This window comes from Copadichromis virginalis, linkage group LG9 (genome assembly GCF_057382275.1).
Source record: "Copadichromis virginalis isolate Kocher_CV1m ecotype Utaka linkage group LG9, C_Virginalis_male_GT1.1, whole genome shotgun sequence".
Taxonomy (NCBI): domain Eukaryota; kingdom Metazoa; phylum Chordata; class Actinopteri; order Cichliformes; family Cichlidae; genus Copadichromis; species Copadichromis virginalis.
This window is the reverse complement of record NC_140626.1, coordinates 17,281,275-17,305,631: the sequence shown is the minus strand read 5'-3', so window position 1 is coordinate 17,305,631 and position 24,357 is coordinate 17,281,275. Positions and strand designations below refer to the sequence as shown.

Genomic DNA, 24,357 nt, shown 5'->3' with positions numbered 1-24,357 from the left:
AATTGATTCTGCTATGAGAACAAAGAATTGGCAAGAATTAAAATGTCAAGGTTAAATATCCTACATCTCATTCCAGGTGTACCAGTATTCCTACACGGCCTTCTACATCATCTGCAGTCTGGAAACACCGTAAGTACACATCAGGGCTGAGTCACTCCATTAAAATTGTTTTTCTCATATTATCTCACCTGACCTTTCTGCCTGTGAAAATGTGAAAGAAACTCATTTACACCTGTTTTGCCAACTACCTCCCACAAAGCACCTCTGACATCAACCACACTGTTTACTTCCAAACCTGCACTTGTGCAGTCTGCGAAGCGAAACGGTGCTATCAGATAATCCGCAGCCTCAAATCGCAGCTGTAGTCAGCCGCAGCCACAACATAGGCAGATGTTTATCCTCATTCACCCTGTCCTGAGTTAGCCCTTTGACGACAGACCTCGACTTAAGAAGCGCTCAAAAACAGAAGGTAAATTACCAGAGCAAGGATTAGATTCAGCACACACCTGTCAAAATGAACTACAGTTCACAGAAGAAAGTTACACTAATAGCACTGCCTTGTTTTGAAAATGAGCCTTTTTCTGCAATGTCAAGAGATCTTGAAGATCTCTCGTCCTTCAACGTTAAGCTGTTAAAAACAGCTAAAGAAAGGAGCACGTAACAATGAAAAACCTGCCGTGTTCATGTTTCTGTGTGTTCTCTGCTTTTTATTATAACTAGAAACGTGACAGAGGAAAACCAATTAAACCTTATTTCTTAACATTTACTTAGGTAGGATCACAATCGTACTGTTTGCTGTTCTAAAACATATTTCATCATGTTACTTAGTCGCTGCCAAAAGAAAGTATCTTCTTGTACCACTCTTTACATTTCTTTTGCATTATTCTGCAACATGGCCTCTGATGCATTGTCACGTAATTACCAGTTAACAGTATAAACCTCAGGCTACAGTTTCACAGACTGACACAAATCTCTATCCTAATGAGACCTCGCACAAGATCTTTCTGCTGCTGTTTAAGTATTAATTCAAAGACGACAGCAAAGTTGGTGAAAACCATCCCAAAGTGCACTTCACAGCAATTTTCACAGTGATTCTGCTGGAGAAACAGGTGCACGCAGAATTCAAGGTTACAGAGCTACAAACCTGCTCATCACTGCTTTTTTTACCCATTAAAAATGAAACGTCGGCAGTTTGGATGCGGTTGGCATGCCCTAAGTTTTTGGGTTCCTGTTTCTTGCTACCAGTGTTGTATCTTTGCAGGTCCAGTGGATAGTTGTTTCTTGGCTGGGCATAGTTAGCACTATACCCTCTGTGTTTCCAGATCACCATGTACGCTCAACAGGAACTGACGCTCATTGTGGCACAAATGTGTACAAAAATTTGAGGTACATTCGCTCCCTGGTATTCGCGAGGGTTAGGGACCACTTCACTGAAAACGCTATAACTGCATATTTTAATTTTAATGAAAAAAGCAAATATTTTAGATGTGCTCTATGAAAAAAAATCAGCATATAGGCAAATTTTCCGCAAATAATTTGAAGTTACGTTCCACAGTAAAATCCGTGAATACTGAACCGCGAATAGGCGGCTGTTCACTGTATTTGATTATTTTGTCATATCCACCTGTAATGCAATTAATTGAAGACCATTAGAAGAATGCGATGTGAAAACAAGACACACAGGAAATCCAGTTTGGAAGCATCAGTTTACCAGCTGATGAATGTAACTGTGAGCAAACCCACGCAGGTACACTGAGCAGGTTCAAACCTAGAACCTTGTTGCCATTCAGTGACAGAAAAGAGCAAAACTACTGCCAGTCTAGCTAAAAAGCCTCCCCTGCCAAGTCATATTAGAGGCGTTTTTGTGCTGTGACTATCCACCTTACTTATTTCCCTTTTGAATTACTTCCACACCAGGTCACAGTATGACAGCACTGTCAGCAGCTCTCCTGCTTAAACCTATTTAAATGCTGCCACCCAGTGGTGCTGCGTCAAAAAACACCTGCGCTGGTGTCCTCATTCATTCTGCGCTCCAGACAAAGACACAGAGGCAGTGGCACCTCTAATTCTGCAGCCTGCACTGCGCAGCACTTTTCCCAATAAGGAGAGGTGACACTGTTATAGAGTGGGGGTATTTATGGATACACTTAAAGCTTTGTTCTCAGATGTTGTACACTTGTTCCTCTGCCGCCGGATCACTGGGAGCAGACAGTCATTGTGTTTATGTGCCTTCACGTTTGTCTGATAGTGGGGGTTTTTTCACCTGTCTGTGCGCCCCAGGGAAACGTGGAACCTGAACCCTCCAGAGGTGCGAAACGCTCAGCTTCAGTATGCAGGCTGGGGACCCCAGGATCAGCAACTGGTACGAGCTGCATGAATCCCCTCTTTCATATCTGCTTTCAAACTAATTAATTTTTCATTCAGTTTCAGTAAAAAAAAAAAAAAAAAAGGAAAAAACTAAACATAAATAAAAAAAATCTGGAAAGATCCATCTGAGAGGTTTAGAAACTTGCCCTTGGTGTAAAAAAAGTGCAGAAAACCCAACTTTGCAGCACACAGACGGAAATATAAGTTAAGTTTTCACAACCTGTGTCCTTCGCTGCCTGTTTTTAATTTTAATAGGTGATAGAATTAATTATATTTGAAGGTGCTTCAGCCAGAGGGACCTATATATTTCACAACCCAATGGGAGGAGTTACAGTGAGTGAGTGGAATTCTGGCTTCTTTTTGTGCCCTTGGTTTAAACCTGCTTTAATCAATTGTTGTGGCCACCTGAGTGCAGCGAGCTGCAAACCCAACACTGGCAGATCATTATTTTTTAAATAACAAGCATATGGCAAATATTAGCTTAGATAAATTAGCGAATGCAGAGTGGCACGCTGTGTAATAAATGCTCACAAAGAAAACGGTGGCCGTTACAACCTATGTCTAAAAATGTGTCGTTTCATGCATCGGTTAAAACACTGGACTCCAGGTACACGACGCCCAGCTGGAAACACTTCACCTACCCAAGATTCACAGACTTTACAGAAAATGTTACATTTTTGTGATTTATATCATTATCGGGACGATAGATGTTTTATATCGGGATATGAGATTTTGGTCATATTGCACAGCCCTACCCCAAACAATGTTTGAATGTTAAAAATGCTGGATTTGCATTGTAGTGTGCGTGGTCAAAATTAAACTCTGTGGAAACAGCGTTAAATAAGCGCAGCATTTCTGTGCCCAGAAGACAAATCAACAAACCAAACACAATAGCAGAGAGCTGCCACGGAAATGAAAATAGTATTTGGTGTGGCTTGTATTAGCCTCTAGCGCAGGGAGTTCTCAAAGTTTGATGACTGAGTGCCAGTTTAGGTGCCAGCACAGGCTTGAGGGCTGCACTGGAGAAATGAAAACTTTTAGGTGCTGTTTTATGTTGGTAATTCTCATTTTTGAGCTTGTTTTTTTTACCATTAGTCAGGAGGCCGTTATATTTCTTTACACCAGCTGTATTTGTCAAAGTTAGGAAGGTTGAGTCTGCTACAAAGGATACAACAGAGGACCTGCAGATGAAGAGAAATGCTCTCTATCTGTGCTGCACTATCACACCATGAGATGAACTATGGATGAATAGTAGTGCATTACTAGTGCAGTAATTGATGAAACCTTATTACACCATAATTAAGGTGTCATGACCTTTATTACCCTTAAATTTGGTCCAAGTAAGGCCTGTATTCTGAATCGGTTTGGTCTCATTGGTGAGGTATGACAATTACTGCTCCACGAGCATGGTCCTAGAATTGGGGCACAGCTAATCTTTATCTTTCAAATGCCCCATTTTCCTCCAGTTGTTGATATGGTGTAAGTTATAATCCTTGAAAACAAACAGTTTTGTCCCTCAGGGTTTGAATCATCCCGATGAGTCGCTGATATTTCCCAGTAAACACATTTGAAATTAAACACTGCTGTTTGAATCACAAGAAGCAATGGTCCTTTGCAACTGTTCTGCGATGAAGCATCCCCCCACACACATACACCTTCCTTCATCACACAATCAGACTTGTCAGGGTATTAATGAAATTCAGTGTGTTGGTTTGCAGGGCAGTCAGACTGTGTGATTACATCCTGCAGCACAATGCTATTAATTACCTGTTATCTCGTCACTGGATTAATTAACGCTCTTGCTAGATTGATATAGCCTCAAGTTTCCCACCATTAGTCATGAAGCTGTATTACGTTCAGCTGCTGAGTTTTGTTAGCATGAAACTGAGCAGCTGGTATTCCTGAAGGTTCAGGTGCCCTCTTGTCAAGGAGGTTGCGGTTGCGAGAGACGTCCATCAACTGAAACAAGCTGGCACAGACTTCGAGCCAAGGCATGTGTTGTGATATCTGCACTCCTAATATACGTAAATCAACACACCTGTTATCCTTTTCCCAAATCCCTTATGCACATGATTAAATCTCCTTTACGTTCCCATAGAAACTGCTCACATACATGCCCGTGCAAAAACACAGCTGTCCAGACACATGTTTAGCAATTTGTTAGGCTAAAAAGTCAGTGTAAGTGGATAAATAAGGGTCGTTGTGTTTTCTCTGCAACAAAAGCAGGTTGAGGAGTTTGCTTTTATACTCTTTAACATGTGGTCCACAAATATTCACGCAGATTTGGGTGTGTTACATTAGCTCGTTTCTATCTGTCTGAGCTCCTTCACATTCACACCTGTAAACAGCTGCTCTTACACAAGCCTAAAACATAATTAAAAAAGAGACGCGATCAAGCTTTGCAGCAACAGCACCGGATCTATGGAATAATCTACATATCTGCACACACATTTAAACTCATACATTCTCCTTGCTATTTGGCCCCGGTGTGACATTCTTGTTTTATTTTATTTTGTTTTGTATTTATTTTATATTGTCATATTTTGATGTACGCTGTCCACAGCATTTCTGCATTTTAGTGTTGATTTTCTGTGAGCTGTATATTTTTATTATACAGCACTATGCTCAACTCTGTGTTTTTAAATGTGCTTTATAAACACATTTGACTTTGACCTTGACAATACGCTACAGTCGCATTACGGAAAACTGATTGACAACGGTGGCATGAACATAATTGTGATCATAGTGCAGTGAAGTTCCAATGTTGCTGCGTTTGAAATGGCTGCATCAAAGATGAGGGACCAGGTCTGCAATCATAGCTGCTGTCTCCAAAGCAACATTGGTGCATTAAGATGGTAATAAAATGGTAATAAGACAGAATCAATTTGATATTGAATGGTGTCAAGTCGGCAATTGCATGTAAACTGTTTGTGATAATCAGGTGATTAACCGTGATAAATTGGCAACAACTGGAAATCTGTTGCCATCTACACAAATTAAATGGAACTTCATGTTAAATACTTCTGCCCTGAGTCCAGCCAGAACTTCATTTAGCCAGCTGAGTCAAGTTCCCTACTCCATAAACCTTCTCTTATCAGAGAATGACTGAAGTCAGGTTGCTTACTACCAGGAGACCTGAGTGCGTGACCAGGTTGAGGTGTGTTGCACGATCAATCTGTCTGCGACTAGCTTGTTGCCGCAACTGTATGCAATCAGTTGCTAAAGTAAATGCAACAAAACCAAAAAACACCAATAAAAATGCTGAGCAACCACAAGAAGGTTGGCAGGTTTTACTGCAGTGTAACTGAGCCATTAGAAAGACTTTGTGTTTGCTTAAGACAGTGAGACCGAGAAAGGGAAACTGTAATACAGTTTTCATTCAAATCACACTACATACAGAAGTACAATGTGTGTGACAAATAATTCAAGACTTATTAAGTATTAAGAGTCCTCCTGCCTCCTTGGAGAATTATGAGGGAAATCCTTACTAAGAGTGAAAAGTTAAAAACCCTGGAACCTACGCTACATTTTTCTCATCCAGCTCTATGCAATTACACACTTGGCCTCAGAATGATTAAAAGCTCACAATACCACGTTCACACTCGTGTTAAACAAGCATAACATGTAGTAACGTGCCCCATTTTAGTTTAGAAATTTTAGTATGATAACATTAATTACCACTTAGATTAACTTGACTAAATATGTTTAAGACCTAACCTGCCCTACTCTGCTGGTGTGACTGGTCCAACCAGACCAACGTATCTAGAGACTGCTCCAAATACTCTCACTGACTGCCATCAATGGTAGAATTTTACCTTCCTTCAGAGAACGGGGCCAGGTTTTCTCTCTGTGCTGTGGCCTAGATTAGCTTCTAAACAGGGACTCCATCTGTACCAGTGTGACACCAGAGCACACGGGCCCACGGCTTACGTCTCCTCAAGAGAAAGTAATTGTGACACACATTGTATTACTTTTAAAGAGGGTCTGTTTGCTTGAGAAACTTTTAGCTAGCATTTTTTTTCTTTACTGTCATGTTGTTTATACACAGCTGACTTAGATTTCCACAGGAGATTTTTCTATGTAGTATTTGACCCTTTTTGCACTGTTGTAAGAAGTATTTAATCAGCAAGCAACAATTTCCAGCTCCCTGCTGGTTTCATCATTCATACAGCTCAGAGGGAATATTTGTTGGAGAATCATTCACAAACTGATACCATGATACCTGCTTGAGGCCAGAGATTCCAAATCCTTGAGATACCGAGCGAGCCCTTTTCTGTAATACCCTGAGATTGATTTCAGCATGGCATTAAGGCTGTAACATTTTAAAATTCCAGCCCCAAGAGCAGCCCCGCCTTACCACGTTCACTGTGGGTGCTGATGATCTATTATTCTCTGTAATGAAAGAGTTGACCTTCAGTTATCTTGAAAGCCCCGCAGGCCTGTGGAGGAGAGCGTCAAAGTCAAAATCTGGTCCCAAGGTTTGCTGTCTTATCAGAAATTGAAAAGACTTATTTTCTTGTCTTTTTAGTTTTGGGAATGCCGGTTTCTCTCTAATCAAAAAGTGCTTTTGCAAATGTGTGCAGTGGTGTCTTGTGTGTAAAATGAGTGTGTTTCTGACCCTACGGTTGATATACGGTTGATCTTATTCTTCAGTTTAAATACAACACAGTCCTCAGATTTTCTGTTTTGTGCTGTTATGGTAAGACCTCATTCACTTTTACAACATTTAAATTTATAGGAAAGCTGGTAGTCAGTTTCATTGAAACATCAGTATCTGAGCTCAAGGATCTTGAGGACATGTACTTCTCTAGATGTTTTGTCAATTTTTCCATTCAAATTTTTGACTGCGTTTCTTTTATTTCTGACTCTTCTAGATCTTCATTTTTGAAAACAACATCTACTATCGGTCTAAGGTGGAGAGCCGTTCTATTCGTCTGGTATCTACCGGTAAAGAAGGTGTCATCTTCAATGGGCTCAGTGATTGGTTATATGAGGGTAAGGCAAACGATTTTCTTGCTGCTCAAATACAATACAATGGTAGCATAGTAGTTGAGGAGACGTAGACTCGTATTGCTTCTATAGGAATTATGAGCATATATGCACTTGATCATCAGCAAGTGTGAGCATGTGTTAACTCAATCTTTCCAAGCATAGCAAATTACAAAATGCTATGCAATGCTCGGAGAAACTGCAAGAAACCCAAGTGCTAAGTGTTTGGAAGGTTTGCCAGAAGAAAGTCTCTCTCTGAAGAAAAAAGAATATGACAACACAGCTTAGATTGGTCAGGTGTCTTCTGAACAAACCACAAGACATTTAGAACAATGTCCTTTGGACAGATGAGCAAAACTGCGATGTATGTAAATGGCCTGTATTTGTATAGCGCTTTACTAGTCCCTAAGGATCCCAAAGCGCTTTACACATCCACCCATTCCCACACTGGTGATGGCAAGCTACATTGTAGCCACAGCCACCCTGGGGCGCACTGACAGAGGCGAGGCTGCCGGACACTGGCGCCACTGGGCCCTCTGACCACCACCAGTAGGCAACGGGTGAAGTGTCTTGCCAAAGGACACAACGACCGAGACTGACCAAGCTGGGGCTCGAACCAGCACGGCAAACTCCCAACACTTGAGCCACAATCGCCCTGTGTCGTATAACCAAAAAACAAACGCAGCATATTTGCACAAACATTTTATGCCAATTTTCAGGATGATGATTTGAGTTTGTTTTGGACCTGGGCATCTTGCAGTCATTGAATTGACCACAAATTCCTCTGTATATCAGTGTGATTAGAGTCAAATGTGAGGGAATCTATCCAAGAGCTAAAGCTTGACCAAATTTGGGTCTTGCAACCAGACAATGATCCCAAGCACAACAGCTAATATACAGCAGAATAGCTTAAAAAGGAAATGAAAGTCCAGACTTTGGCCAGATTAAAATGTGGTGGTCTGACCACAAGACAGCTGTGCATAAACAAATCCTCACAAACTTCAAAGAACTGAAGCAATATTATGAAGAACACTGATAAAGTTTTGATGCGACCGTATGTAACAAGGCATGTTTAATGGTTCTCTCTGCTCTCTACTTTTGTAAGCTACTCTACCCATTACAGGCTGTAGTCTTTACAATTTACGTTCACCATACAGACATAAGATTGACATTCATTTTCTAATCTAACTCTTTCCATGAAAGAAAATAGTGTGTTAGTTCTGATAACAATTAGGGAAAACATGTAGTAAACCTCTTTTGTCCCGTGTATTCTCCTTGTATTACATTTTTCTAATTTGAACACTCTGCAGCAGCTCAGGTATTTAGAAGTAATGACATGAGACAGCATGACTCCCAAGTGTCTGTAGCCACATTAGTATTTTATGCATGTAGCGCTTGATTTCCTGCAGGTAAATTAAAAAAATGGATATCCTGTCAATTTGCCTCTGCTTTACACAGCCCTGAAAACGAATGAATGTTCTACATCAGTTGATGTGCATTAACTCGGCGGCTGTGTGTGTGTTGTGCATTAAGATATAGATGTCAAAGTGCTCTCCGAGCGTCAACACCACCGATCAAAGCTCACCTGTATGCCTCACAGTATAAACCGTGACAGGGACTGTGTTAGCATTCAACTAATGAATTTATATCTGCTGCGCTGGGTGAACACTCTGCTCCAGTGGAACGGTGTTTTAATAACGGAGCAGGAGGGAGATGGGGAGCAGCAGACTCACAGATACAGAGATAGCAGAAATGGAGACAGCCAATGATACACAAGCTGTTAATCTTGGAGTAACGCTAAACATCACATATCTGTTTGAAAGTGTGAGGCTGCCACCAAGGAGATGTCAGGGTTTAGACACTGTGGCAGAGAGGTTATCTGAGGTCACCGGTGCATCAGGATTAGAGCCCGTTGGCTGCCTTTCCTGCAAAATTCATCTGTTTTTATTTAATGTTGTCCACCCACAGCCCTCTTATCTCCGCCTAACCAAGCTGATATTTGAAAGCAAGTCCATTCTTCAAGAGCAATATCCATTCTGAGCCATTTAAACATTAATCGGAGCGATATTGCAGTGTCTGACCCCATATTTATGGATTGCTGAAGGCCTGGTAATTTACACTCATCATTTATTGACCAGATAAATCTTTCACTCAGAGATAAAAGATAGAATCAGCTTCATAATCTTGAGATAAAAGTGAATCATAGGACTATACAATTGGTTTTGTGTGCTTTAAGTGCACAATGTGATGTGGTAAAGTGTTTTATTTTGAGAAAAACAGGGGCTATTTTATTATCTCAACACAACACATTTGAAAGCCTGTCATCAGAATTATGTTTATTCAATAATGGAGGGATTTTTCGAAGACAACGAAACAGGCTTGTTGTGGTTGGAAAACATTGGCTAGAGAGCATTATTATGACCAAGAACGATTTTGTTACCTTCTTCAAAGACAAGGATCAGGTGTGTGACCACTCAATGTCAGTTTCTGTCTTCAAAGTGACTTTTGTGCATCAAAACAGCAATAAAAAGACAAGACAGAGTCAGTCTACCACCTCTCTGCAGTTGAATGGGGTCAGGCTGGCTGCTGTTTGTCATAAATTGGCAATCATGAAACTCTTGCAGTCTAGATACATAAATATTCATGTTAACCAGAAATTTACGTTACATTCATAATCTCGCCAGAGCCTCATTGATTTGAAACAGAAATTCCTGCACAATTAGTGATGTGGGTGCTGAAGGACAGTGATTTAACTGTAAACTGACACAGGCACTCGTCAGTTTACAGTTATATACACCAGAATACGGCCAGATGTCCTCTATTGCAAAGAGATGTATCGCAGATGAGTAGCGCACATGGGAGCTCACTGGCGCAGATTGATTGCAACATGTTGGCTGTCTTTCTGCCTTTATAAATTAGAAAGGAGTTATTTGAAAACTTGATTGTTTGCCATCAGACAGCCTGTGCAGTCAACTTGACTGTGCTTGCCCACAGGTTGAAGGGGTTGCACGCACAAATGTACTTTTAATCTGTAATGCAGTCCCTCAGCAACTCCTGATTTTTCTCATTTTTTTTCTTAGTGGCAAGAATTTCCCTCTTATTTTTAGGCTAGTGCAACTAAGCTAGTAGTCAATTTTCTTCCAGTTGACTCTTTTCCCCATAGACAGTGGATGGGGTTGTGCTGGTAATGACTATGACTATGATTACATAGAGATACCCCTGACATCAAACAGGGTTGCAAATTTTGAGGCTGAGGCTTTGAGGAATGTTCATATTGCGTATAAATCTATGCCAAAATGTCTTGGAACCAGCTGATTTTGATGGCCTCATTATGCCAGGTTTTATTTATTTATTTATCTTCATTTGAGAATGCACTAAAAGTCCTTTTCATTCCCATTAATAATAAATCTCTTTTGAAAAACTTGTATTTGTAAGCCTGTAAATAGATTTGGCATTAGCCCAGATATGATGTAAGCATTTGCAGGCAAGCTTAGAAGCCTTGCCAGCTTGTCTAATGTTTACATTCATCAGCAAGACTGCAAGGCATCAGACTTTCCATGCTAATGACTCAGGCCATCCTCCAGCCAAGGTCAAACTGAGGGTGGGTCACACTACTGCTGAGGAGGAATGAGGTCTTAAGCTGTGCCTGTCGCTGTGCAGCAGATTTGATGCTAACGGGTGAAAAGGTTGGCAAATAATCTCCCAGGGCTTGAATATCCTCTTGCTTGCAATGTTGTCTTAATCCATAAGTGTGTGTGTGTGTGTGTGTGTGTGTGTGTCCTAGTAATGTGCAGACAGCAGAAATGGAGAGAGAAGGGAGAAAAGAAGAAAAGCAAAATTAAAAAAGAGGAAATGCAGCCAAGAGTGCTATTGGGCTGTGTGTAATAGTCGTGTGTTCTGTCATCTGTTGGCTGTCTGATTATTGAGGCTGTACTGATACTGACACATCCTGCAGTGTGACGCAGCCCAAGGAAATGGCTGTTTATTAGGCTCTGGTGTGCCCAGATAAAAACCCGCTGTTGCTTTGATTTTACTTGTGTTTGCCCCTTAGATATTTGGCTAGATGAATGTTTGCATCGAGAGGCTTGTTTGTAGGGGTGGTTTCTGTTTATCAGTCTGTTTGTGTCAGACTCTGCAGGAGATAGAGTAACCACATAATCAACACTTGTGCACTGGAAAGAGAAAGATTAGTAAAGGGTGTGAAAATATGGGCTTGTCTGAAACAGACGGGAGAAATAGTTTGTCGGTGGATGTGAGTCATGCTGTTTGGAGATTATCAGACAAAATAAGATCCGTCACTTATGAAACATCTGAAATGTTTAGGACTAGACTGACAACTTGTATTTGGACCTTCTACTTCTCAATGTTACCAATTGTGGTAGTAGAGAACTGTTTTAATCGAGATCATTTTTAGCACATTTCTATGTGAATTTCAATTGTGTTGAGTTACCTAAAATCAAACATCCATCCATCCTACCATTTTCTTCCACTTATCCCAAGTTGGGTCATGGTGGCAGCAGGCTAAGAAGGATATCACAGATGTCCTTCTTCCCATCCACACTTTTCTGTTCCTCCTGGGGATTTCCAAGGTATTCCCAGTCCAGATAAGATATACATTTGGGTCTACCTCACCTCCTCCCAGTTGTGCATGCCCAGAAGACCTCCAAAAGGAGCCACTCAGTAGGCCTCCTAACCAGATGTCCAAACCACTTCAACTGGCTCGTTTCGACATACAGGAACAGCACGTCTACTCCAAGATCCCTCCAAAAGTCTGACATCCTCGTCCTATTTCTAAGGCTGAGCCACCCTTTGGTTGCTTGTATTCGTGACCTTACTCTTTCGGTCATCGCTCATATTTCATGACCATGCAGAGGGTGATGGTTGGGAGACAATAGACGGACTGGTAAATTTAAAGCTTCAATTTTCAGCTTAGCTCTCTCTTCATTACATCAGTCTGGTACAACACCTGCAGTACTTCTAGTGCCGCATCAGCATCAGCAGTACTGCCCCAGCTTGCCCAACTCTCACTTGAATTAGACACTTGAATTACCTTGCTTGAAGTCTCTCTCCCCCAATCCAGAGGAATCATTCCCTCTGTTTTCTGGCAGAAAACCATACCCTCAGGTTAGAAGGTGCTGACTTTTATCCCAGCCATTTCACACTTGGCTTGAAACCAGTTCAGTGCATAGTGAAGGTCACGCTCTGATGAAGCCAACAGAACCACATCATCCGCAAAAAGTAAGGATGCTGTTCTGAGGTTCTCATAGCAGACACCCTCCTCACTCTGTCTACACCTTGAGATGTGACAAAGGGTAACCACCCAACACTGACTGAAAATGTGCTATCACTTTGGTTAGACATGGACCTGAAGTCCAGAACAATGGAGTCTAATTGTTGTTTCTATTGTAATATTGACATTTTACAGTCATAAAAATAACAAATACTGACAGTGAAGCTAATAAAAACTAATAATTATTTTTGGCCACTTTGTTTTCATTCATGAGTGCATCTTCTTGTTGGTGCTCAAGAGGTACTAGTGTAAGAAGTTTAGCGTTTTCTGTTGTATGTGTAATGAGGCCAAAATTAAATGTAATTACGTACCTGCAATTATTTAGATTCAGTGAAACGTTTTTACGTTTAGGTCCAACTTCAAGCTGCCCCTGTGTATAACACTGAACTGACTGTATTTACTTCTAGTGCTCTGACAAAGGCTCTGTTCCAAAGCACGTATTTCTTTTTTGATGTGAGACAGATTGTGAGTATTTTGTTCTCGCTGACTAGGACATTTGAAGTGTGGTATTTTGTCTTTTTCTTTACCTTATCCTATATTTTGTGGGGAGTGTAGCATTAAAGTGGTACTCATAAGAGACCAAAGAAGTTACAAAATTGAAGAAGTTTAAGCTCAAAATTGCTGGACCTTATGTTTTGCAGACTGCAGTTCAGTAAGTGTCTGCTATAGGCAGCAGAAGCCATAACGTTATGTCTGGACTGGACGCTGTTCAACTTTGTGAAAAATGTCACTATCCTCATGAGGTTTGAGGTCTATATTTCAAAGTAAATTGGCTTGCACCTTATAACTAGAAAAACTAAATGCCGACTTTACAAAGCGTGTTTGAGGAAAGAATAAAAACATGCATCAGTTTAACCTTGTAAACCCACAAATGCTGTTTTCTGCAGTCATCCCTCTATTTTTAAAAACTGTAACATGTTCACATCGCATCTTTTTGTTAATGTGCAAAATGCTGGGCTTATGTTGAAGCTACTTATCAAGTTCTTGGTTAGAGGAAACTCTTTACCTTATCGTGTAAAGTGTCCTGCTCTGACTTGTGTTGCCAGTTGATGCTAGATAAATATAACTGAACTGAAATGACAGGAAGTGAACTGTTGCAAAATGTGTAGCTGTAAAGTGGCTAAATCCTCTTGTATCTTTTTAAAATCTCCTTTCTGAATATAAACCTGCAAAACCAATGCCCTGTAATACAGTGTTCATCCTTCGGTTTCCTAAGCCAGATCTACAAACAGATTATTTGCAGGCTTTGTAGATGCTTTGCAAAATCTCACTTCTTCTGTCATGTGCTTCTCTGCTAATGCTTAATTATCACTTGCAACACATCCTCAATCTACACACTGATAGTTGTGCTGTATTTAGTATCAGCTACTTTATTGTCATATTTTTGTGGCGCTATGGCTGGAAGATTTTCATGCCATCTAACCAGTTTGGTTGTTGGCAAGCCAGAATAAAGGGCTAGCAGAGCTTGACCATGCCAGGTATATGTAGTTGTATTCAATGCCGTGCTCTGTGGTTAAAATTTACTTAATTGGACATATCAAACATTGATTTGTGTAGTTTTTTGTTTGTTTGTTTGTTTTGGCAGAGGTGACTGGTGGGTTAATGCAAATGTTATAGCTCGTATAGATACAAATGTCAAAAACACAACTCATCTCAAAGAGAAAAATAGCTGGACTCCAAAACAGAGGAGCAGTGACCTAGAAGTATGCACCAGACACTAAAGACAAAGGTAGGCTTTCCCTCTGTGCTGCATTGCTTCTTCACCTTGTGTTTGGCATGTTTCTCTGCTGCCCTCTGGTGGATGCATGTGGTCATTTTTTTCTAAACACTGAGAAGGATTCGTGGTGTTATTGTGCCACAGTTTACGGAATATTTGCAGCATTTTTATATTTTTTTGTATCCTGTTAATGTTTTTTTTAAAAATCACATATTTGCAACCTTGGATGTCTGATTTTCTTTTTTTCTTGTTAGCTCAGCTTTCCTGAGTCTGTCACCTTGCACTCATTATTTTCCAATGGCCGCTTGACTTATGGCATCTCATGCATTAATAATGTCCTCTACTCAGTGTATAATGTAGTCTGCACACCAGGATGGAGAACATGGACAAAGGAGATGAGCCTCCGACAGCTCACCTTCGTATTCGTCACAATGAGGTGGGCTGTAAAAAGACAGGAGATGTGATCTCATTACTTAAGAGAGAAAATGAGAGCTGGCTCATTAAAAGTGGTTCGCTCACAGCCTCTTCTCTTGGTTTCTCTTTTGTCCCTGCACATTCTTTTGTAATCACACACCTATCAGGACACTTCCAGAGACGTAACTGCTTTCTCCTTGACTGGCCAAGGTGACTGGGCGTCCCCAGCCGAGTGGATCTGACAGCTCGGCCGTTCCACTCCGCGCGGAAAGCCTTTTAAGCTGCCGCCGGTGAAGTTGGCACGCAGCGGTAGAATTGGCCATGCGGGAAATCATTTTTATATTTTATTTTATTTTTCACCATTTGAAAATGCAATCAGTGCTTTGTTGTCCTATGCTGCTCTGTTCAGCATCAGACAGTGAGATCCAATCATTCCCCACTGAGCACTGCCAGCAGGGTGCAAGTGGGCACACAAGGGAGACTAAAAGAGCAAAGACTAATGGGACTAAAGGCTTCCATTAGCCTTTTTCCTTATAATGTTACTTCCGCAGGGATGTGTATTGTTTCAGGTTCTTTAAAGGAATCTATTCAGCTCATTTTCAACTCATATTTTTGTTTACAACAACAACAACTCTCTACAAGTGTAGCTTTGCATGATTCACAATTCACAATAATTCTTATATAACTTATACTGACCCTTGGTGCAGCTACAGTGTATTCCCTTCCTTCTCTTTATACGCCTGATTGGTTGCGTTTGGCAAACAATAGTTTTGAACAGCAGGTGGGTGGGCCTTGTGTTTTGACAGTAACTGAGATTTCCATGTTGGGGATATCCCCACCCTTTAACTTCATACAGATCCAAGCATAGAAATAACTGCCTGAAATAGAGTGTTTAAAGCACTTCAAATGCTCATTTTAGCTAATTTAAGACTAATTTACTTCTCCATATGCTTGCAATAGATATATGTACATATATATAGATAGATACTATATGACAAAATAAGGCAAACAATAGTCTGAAACAGTGAAACACATGAAACAGTGTCCATCAGTAGAAGGTTACAAGCACAACTACTTTTGCAGAACTGTGTAAGAGAACAATGTACATAGGCGTTTGTACCGGAGGTGTTTGACAAATGATGCTGCATATCAAGTAATTCCACCAAGCGATGCGTGGTTAATGAAAATGCAAATTGGTAGTTGATGTTGTTAATTCCCCAAAGCCAGCACCCAGTCCCACAGATAAACAGCATTAATGAAGTTTTAATTGCAAAAGTTGATATAAATGTAGCTAGTGGCAGGCTGTAACAATGAGTCGGAGTGTTTTTGATATCGTCTGCATTGTCGCCACAGACTTAGTAATGAAGTAGGATTGTCAAGGCTATGCTTTATGCTGCCAAAAAGTTCCCTCAGTGAGATTTTATTTGCATAATTTCCTAATGAGACACTCTGTGTTGACAGACGCAATTGTGTGTGTCTGTCTGTCTGTCTGTCTTTGTGTTGCAAAGGAGATGAAGGACCTAGACTGCTCTCATTTCCCCATTATTCTCTCTGTATATGTAAAACAGGAGTGTCTGTGATCGCTGTGTTATTTTATGTGGACACGCTTGCACACAGAGGGGCTCGGGGGAAATGTCTAGGTCACCGACCTGAAATGAGCTGAGCCTCTTGCTGAAAATGGTACACACAGAAATGTAGTAACGACCCAGAAAGTTATCTGCGCTGTGGTACCTGGTGAGAAAGTGCTGTTAGGTTTATTTCAGGGAAATGTAGCTGAGTTCTATTTTGGTCAGCATGCTGTGTACTGAGATTAAATGCTGTTGTGATTTATGACTTCAAACTTTTGGGTAGCAGGTGGTTTCACATGTAGGTTTGACAGATAGTGAGTGGGAGATTCCAAATTTAGCAGCTCAGGCACAAAGTATAGTTGTATGTATAGTATGTTGCTGAGAGGACAAAAAGGGTAACTTTGAATCTTTTATCAGTTTGACCAAATTAGGGAAATAGTCAGCAGTAGTATTTTAAAAATAATCCTCAATGCTTCTCCTTCCCCTATTCATACAAACACTCATCCACCAATTGTGGCTCAGTGTCCTGGCCAAGGGCACTTTGGCATGTGGAGGATTTAAGAAAAACTTGCTCTTTCACCTGAATAGTTGAGGGATTTTCTACTTTCAGGAGGGAGTTATCATACTGTTTAGCCCTGACTTGTCAAAAGGAAAAGAAAGTCAAGCATAAGTCACATATGCTGACCAGTGGGAGAAAGAAAAGGGAGGCAAACCAATACAAATAGTGCTAGTAATCATAAAGAGCATTTATAAATTTCAAAATGCAGTTTTTCCCCAGAACACCTGCTCCATTATAATCCCAACAAGTAACAACCGTGTGATGCTGTTGGCCTGCAGCTATGTAATTAACTTTTGTCTTTGCTGTTGGATTGTGTTATTCACTATGATTATGATTGATGGTCATTTTCTATTTGCTCTTCCAGAGGAGATTTTCCAGTCCCACATTGCCCATTGGTGGTCTCCAGATGGTGCCAGGTTAGCATACGCCACCATCAATGACACCTTGGTGCCCAGGATGGAGCTGCCAATGTTTACAGGCTCACCCTACCCAATAGGGAAAGAGTACCATTACCCTAAGGTATACTTTTTCCTTCTTTAAACATCTGTACTGATGCAGATAGTTTAAATTATAGAAATAGAATGGTTTAAGCAAAGTGTTTTTATGTTTTGCTTTGTTTTTTTATGGGATATTATGCTCAGTTACTCACTTTGTTTTCATTCTGATCAGGCTGGAGAGGAAAATCCAGTCATCACTCTTTATGTCGTGAACCTTAACGGCCCTCTGCACACCATTGAAATGAGGAGGCCTGATGATCCCAGGATAGGGTGAGTCATCCAAAACTATCAAACAGTCTACCTCTGTGCTCAGTCAACCGATGCACATTTTACACATCGTAGATTTGGCTCAGATTTGCAGTCACATAAAACCGGTGGAAAATCATTGGCTTTTTTTTTTTTTTGGCATATCTGTACAAACAGTCAAGATGTGATTGCAGGACAGACTTTAAGCTTCAGTTAAAGAGGGTTTATAACTTTTGTAGGATTTAGAGTATTTAGAGTCCCCAGTTCAGATAAATATTTTTTAATGAATCATTAATTATGTATATTATGTAAATCAGTAACAACAATAACTTAAAATGTAAAGTAAAACAAGTAAAGGTTAAAAATACATCTAATCAGGGACTTGTAACTGATGTAAGTGGCTTCCCTGCCGACCCATCCAGTGTCCAAATATGGAGATTTATACCTTTCCTGTACATGGATGAAAAATGAGGATGAAAAAATTTTTTATGTTCAGAATCACAAATCTGTAGATCAACAGAAAAGTCCTAAATATGAGTTGTATATACATGTGTTATCATAGGTGATGCAAAGCAATATGGATTTTTGGATAATAAAATATTTTTGAATACAGTATATTACAGAGTCATAGTGGGTATTTTTATTATATGATATGCTGCACAGACTGGGGGATTTTCTGTCCCCAGTGATGCATTTTTCCTTAATAGGGTGTTGTGTTTAAGTTTAATGCCTCTATTTAGTCTCTTCATATTTACAGCCTATTTTTCCACCTCTTTATACACTGCTTGATTTCTCTGTGTTCAGATGCAACCACTTTTTCCATCATCTTATTTTTACCCGCATTGCAGCTGATACCAACGATAATAAATGCTAAATATGCTTTCTGTTTGCCAGTGAGTACTATGTGACCATGGTGAAATGGGCCACCACCACCAAACTAGCCATTAATTGGCTGAACAGAGCACAGAACATCTCAATCCTCACACTATGTCAGGCTACAACGGGAGTCTGCACTAAGGTGAGCACAGTGTGCATGGCACATGTGCCGCAAGTATGAAAGGCTGTTTCTTTATCCCAACTGAAGTCTGTTTATCTGTTTCCACAGAAACACGAAGATGAAAGTGAAGGGTGGCTCCACAGGCAGGTGAGAATGATAATACACACGTGTGTGTAAGGTAGATTTAGAGTATTAAGGCACTGAGGTACTTATCCTTTCCTTTGTAGCAGTCATTAAATTATAGCCACTGTTTACTTGCTTTGTTGCCTGGCATTTCTTGCCTGACGACATGCACAGTCATTAAATCCAAGCTTTAAATTTAACATGGCTTTGTTCCAAGCAGTGTATGCTGTCTTTTTAAATTATAATGCGGGAATGCCAGTATAATTACTGCATTAAGCAGCCTGCGTATTTAGTTGTCTGTAGCAGTCTTTATTTTATGTCTTGTTAAGTGAAAACACTTAGATCAACCCTCTCTGTGTATTCAGAATGAGAAGCCGCTCTTTTCCAAAGATGGTCTGAAGCTGTTCTTCACACGGGCCATTCCTCAAGGAGGCAGGGGCAAATTCTTTCACATCTCCATGTCCATCTCCCAGGTGAGAGAATATTTGTATGCCAAGTATTTGCATCACTAACATGAAGTTAACTTGGAACTGATGAACCTTTCATATCAAACTTTCAAAAAGTGTGGCCCATATTAATGAAAAATAGTTTGAAAGACATTTTGCATACATAATTCCTTCTAGATGATTATTTGCAGCAGTTTCTGTCACCTGTAAATTGCCAAGGTGGTACATCTGATGTTTTGTACAGTGATTGTAGTGAAATATTTGTCCTGTTCCTGTCACATACAGAAACTGTTGGTGGCATTGGAGGATAACTATCATATTTTTGCTGTTTTTGCTTCTCTACACCCACAGCCCAACATTAGTACAGACACACTGCAATCTATCACATCTGGAGACTGGGATGTCACTCAAGTTCTGGCCTACAACGAGGAGAACCAACTAATGTGAGCATGCACAAACCCCCAAGCCGCCACCAGAACTCAATCATACTAAAAAGCATGTTACCACACATTTGCAACTGGTTACATTTACTCTATACTCAACACCCACTTTGTTAGATACACCTGTTCAACTGCACATTAACGCAAACATCTAATTGGGTTATGTAACCTCAAAAATATCTGCAGAGCTTTAAACCAAGCTTTGAATGGCAAAGAAAAATTATTTAGCTTACTTTGACTGTGGCGTGGTTGTTGGTGCCAGGCAGGTTGATCTGTTGATATTTACCCATACTCTCTTCATCTACATTTCTTTGGGTTTACAGAGAATGGTCAAAAAAATGAAAAATATCCAGTTAACAATAGCTCCCTGGGTGAAAATGCCTCGTTGATGCCAGTGGTCAGGATAGAATTCCAAGAGTGCTTTGAGCTGATAGGAAGTCAACAGTAACTCAAGTAACAACTCACCACAACTAAGATATGCAGAAGAGAATCTCTGAATGCACAACACATTGAACCTTGATGGGGTACAGCAGCAGATGACCACACTGAGTGCCACTCCAATAAGCTTAGAATAAACTGAGGTTACAATTCACACCAAAATTGGGCAACAGAAGATTGGAAAACCCAAATGGAATTCACGGTCACCAGATCTGGATCCAGGTATCACCTTTGTGATATAAGAGAACAGGAGATTTGCACTGTGGCATCTGCAGACAAATCTGCAGCAACTGTGTGACGCTATCATGTCAATATGGACCAAAATCTCTAAGAATTTTTCCAGCACCTTGATGAATCTATGTCATTAAGAATTAAGACAGGATTGAAGGCAAAAGGGTGCCCAACCCATAACTTGCAAGGTACGCTTGAAGAGTCTTATGTGGTCATAAATGATAAACAGATAAACAAGGTTAGAAATTCAGCACCATGGACAGAGGCAAGCCCATTGTTTCAGTGGTTTGACAATAAAATCATTCTTCATTTTTATTATAGGTATATATGGTCTTTAGGGCTGAAATATTGGGAAATAGATGCTCTACTGTGCCACCTCAAACAATTCCACACAACAAACTGCCCTGAATGCACACACATAAAAACTGCCTCGAGTCTCCATTGCCACTGTGATCTGACTAATAATAATAATAATGGATTGGATTTATATAGCGCTTTTCAAGGCACCCAAAGCGCTTTACAATGCCACTATTCATTCACTCTCACATTCATACACTGGTGGAGCCAGCTACAGTTGTAGCCACAGCTGCCCTGGGGCAGACTGACAGAAGCGAGGCTGCCATATCGCGCCATCGGCCCCTTTTTCCTCTTTTTCCCTGAGAGTTGCAGGGATTTGAAAAAATCCCAGCCAAATGGGGGTAAGATTTGTCCCATTTCTGTTCTGGGTTCTTTTATAAAACATCTTTTCTAGTCGGGGTATTACTGGGGTAGTCCCAAAGCTGACTGGGGAACACAGCTCTGCTAAAGTCACAGAGTAGACCAAAAATAACAATTATACATGACTGTCATTCCATTTTTGCGTTTTTTATGTTTACACAGATACTTCTTGAGCACTGAAGATGGTCCAAAGCGAAGGCATCTGTACAGGTATTAGCTGTTCGAACTTACACTGCACTTGAAAAACTAGTGGCTTTGATAGTTGGGAAAAAGTGTTTTTTAGTTTCAATGTTAAAAACAAACACACATATTTATTTCCATAGTGCGGACACATTTGGTTCATTCAACCGTCGCTGTCTGACCTGCGCCTTGTCCAACAGCTGTGGATATATCAGTGGCTCCTTCAGCCTCAACATGAGCTACTTCCTGCTCAACTGCCAAGGTAGTACCATGTGTGAATTCAGCCTCTGTTTAGCTTATCCACTTAAAGATGTCACACAGGACTCTCTTTTAACAATGAAGTTACAAAGTGCATGAGTGCAAACTTTTAAAATGGGCATTGCTATTTTTATTACATCACAGTGTGCCCTATGTGCAAGGAGACAATGCAATTCTGTGATGATAAATCAGCCATCATATAAATGGCCAATCCTCCAGTTTGCATTTCTTATTTGTTTATACCTTCAGGGACAATACACATTAATCAACATTACACAAGTGTACCAGTGAGTTTACTAGATTACCACTGGGTAATTTTTCAACTGTTGACCCCTGGCCAGATGTTAAATTAGCCTTTAAAAGCATAAATGAATATTTAAAAGCCTCAAAACAGTAAAAAGCTTTAGAAAGAAGAAGTCGAAAGAGAAGTGCAGGCTGTTAAAATGCAACCACATAATATCCTGTTGTATTACACATGATAAGCATAAGCCAGAGGGTACACATTGGATACAATGTCATATTGTGTCATAATGTTAAGCTTTAAAATTTTGTTTGTTTTGAAGTTTATATGATAATAAATTAGCTACACTTAAGAGAATACACATCCTACACTGCTAGTCATGTATGTGTCCTTTGACTTACTGTAATAATTTAATCACATAAAAGGGATCGCTTTTGTAGTCATTGCTATAGGTGTGTCTGTTGGTTCAAAGTGGTTTCTCTCAGTAATCTGTAGCTTGGTGTACTTGAATGCACATTCAAGTAATGCTTTTATTAAGCTTCAACATCTGTCTGATGTTGAAGCTAAATCATCAGACAGATGTTAAAATCAGGGTCACACCAAATGTGAAAAATCTCCAAGATCAGTTTTTGTAATATGATAAATCGAGTACTATATCTTACGAAAAGGCCTGGAGAAAGATGTACGGGCATTTTTTTTTCAATTCGATGGCCTATAAAGTTACATGACATACAAAATTATAATATATATAATATACATTATAAAAAAATATAATTTCATGTGTTTATGTATGTTTTACAGCTTATAGAAGCCAAGGATTTCAGCCAATTCTGCTCCAGTCATATGTGTAAAGACGATAAAACACACCATTTTAGTATATAATGCTAATAGGTCAAAGGTCACAGTCACACAGATTAGGAAAAGGCTTTAGTTTCCACTGGATCATCTCCAAACTTCAAATCATTGTGGGACAAGCACTTTCTTTCAGCTCTTTAAAATATTTTTTTCAGTACAGCAGTGTATGACTTCACCATGACACACAAAGGATTAATATATCACACTCCATGTTAACAGTACTGGACCACACAAATGATCTATGAAAACAATGATGTCACGATGGAGATGTCATTATTGAAAATTAATGACATCAGTATAAAATATCAGCGTTTTAGTATAGCCCCTGCCCTTTGGGGGGAGTTGTGCAATAGTGCTCTTGTATTACTTCCTCTTTCTCAGTGATGTACAATAACATGTATACAGTGCGTGTACGATATTAAAACCTGTAATGATATTTTATATACTAATCATATGTTTTGTATGTAAATGTGAGCAACTGTAGCAAAGTCTTTGAAATGAGGTGAAGTATATATAAAACATACAGTACAGTACTTAGAAATTACACTGTAGTAAAAATGTTTCTACCAATTTTCTTTTGGTGAGATGTTGTTGCTAAAATGATTTCATATTTCTGTTGTGTTGCTGGTAGGTAGTTCACCGAAAAGTGACAGCACTGTGGCAAAAACAGAGCCGGTGCTCGGATGACTTTACTTGTCACAATGTCAAAAGCTTCTTTCACCATTAAAAAAAGAGATCCCATATCATTGCACTTCTCCTACCTTTGATCCATTTATTCAATATCAAAAGAAGAGACAATCTTCTCCTGGTGATCAGAGAAATATCAAAATGTCACAGCACTGTTGTCATGCCGCAGCAGAAACTGTGTCTCAGTCTGACTTGAAGCCTGTAGCCTCAATATTTAATCACTGATGTAACACTTCAGTGTCAATACTTGCCAACTGATCACCACTGATCTAAGATCAGACTTGAACCGACCAAAATGCAATCACACCCTTTGTGCTCAACCTCTGACAGTCTCTGACAGTCAATAATCTTGTACCTCATGTATTTGTAGTGCAGTTCTTTCCTTCACAGCCTGCCTGTGATCTCATGTGATGAGATTATAATATCATAATCACAAGGAAAGGGAGTGTAAGGGAGAGAAAAAGGAGCCAGGGAGAGAGCGGCCGGTTTGCTCTTCGACAAATACAACCACAGTGTTCCTCTATTTTATTCTCAATTTGCTAAGTGCATCAATCACTTCATTTGCTGCCCCTCCTCCCTGCAGTCTGAGGTTTTAGGGCTGTGCCTCTGTTTGTGGCCTAGATATGGAAAAGCTATTAGAGCTATTGCATTACATAAACTGAATAAGCAAAGATGTGCTTCTTTGTCTGTCAGACAAATGATCTGGTATCTTTCAGGGTTTTGTTTTGTTTTTTTCTTTTTGTGCATTCACTGAAGGACACTGTGGCATCAGTGTGCATTTGTTAGGAAACATACACTTTTCCCTTGCTATAAACAAATAGTAAATACAGCAACCTATGTATTAATATTATGGTGATTTAAAAATAAATTGTTTTTTTAAACAGTCCATAGTAAGTCAGAATGTCCACATGTCATGGTCAAATATAAAGATACATAGTATTTGAGCTCTGATCTTCTTTTTAGGGCCGGACATCCCGTTTGTGGCTGTTTACAAGACACAGAGAGACACAGAAAGTGAGACACAAGACAGAGAAAGTGAGTATTTCAACCAAGCAGCAGGTCTCCATGTCAAAAAGTATATTTCCTCTAGTGGCTGG

At 40.0% G+C, this 24,357-nt stretch overlaps 1 protein-coding gene across 4 annotated transcripts in view; it reads left to right on the top strand.

Annotated features, from left to right (window-relative positions):
* The window catches only part of LOC146701676 (A-type potassium channel modulatory protein DPP6-like), a 262,406-nt gene that overhangs the window by 227,854 nt on the left and 10,195 nt on the right, over nt 1–24,357 (top strand). For all 4 annotated transcript variants that reach the window (XM_085467967.1, XM_085467968.1, XM_085467965.1 and 1 more), the window contains 12 exons: nt 77–129; nt 2,281–2,362; nt 7,242–7,362; nt 17,269–17,423; nt 17,574–17,671; nt 18,542–18,665; nt 18,753–18,791; nt 19,133–19,240; nt 19,565–19,656; nt 21,202–21,249; nt 21,363–21,481; nt 24,224–24,295. In XM_085467967.1, the coding sequence (XP_085324093.1) occupies nt 77–129; nt 2,281–2,362; nt 7,242–7,362; nt 17,269–17,423; nt 17,574–17,671; nt 18,542–18,665; nt 18,753–18,791; nt 19,133–19,240; nt 19,565–19,656; nt 21,202–21,249; nt 21,363–21,481; nt 24,224–24,295 (1,111 nt within the window). The remainder of the gene's footprint in view (nt 1–76; nt 130–2,280; nt 2,363–7,241; nt 7,363–17,268; nt 17,424–17,573; nt 17,672–18,541; nt 18,666–18,752; nt 18,792–19,132; nt 19,241–19,564; nt 19,657–21,201; nt 21,250–21,362; nt 21,482–24,223; nt 24,296–24,357) is intronic.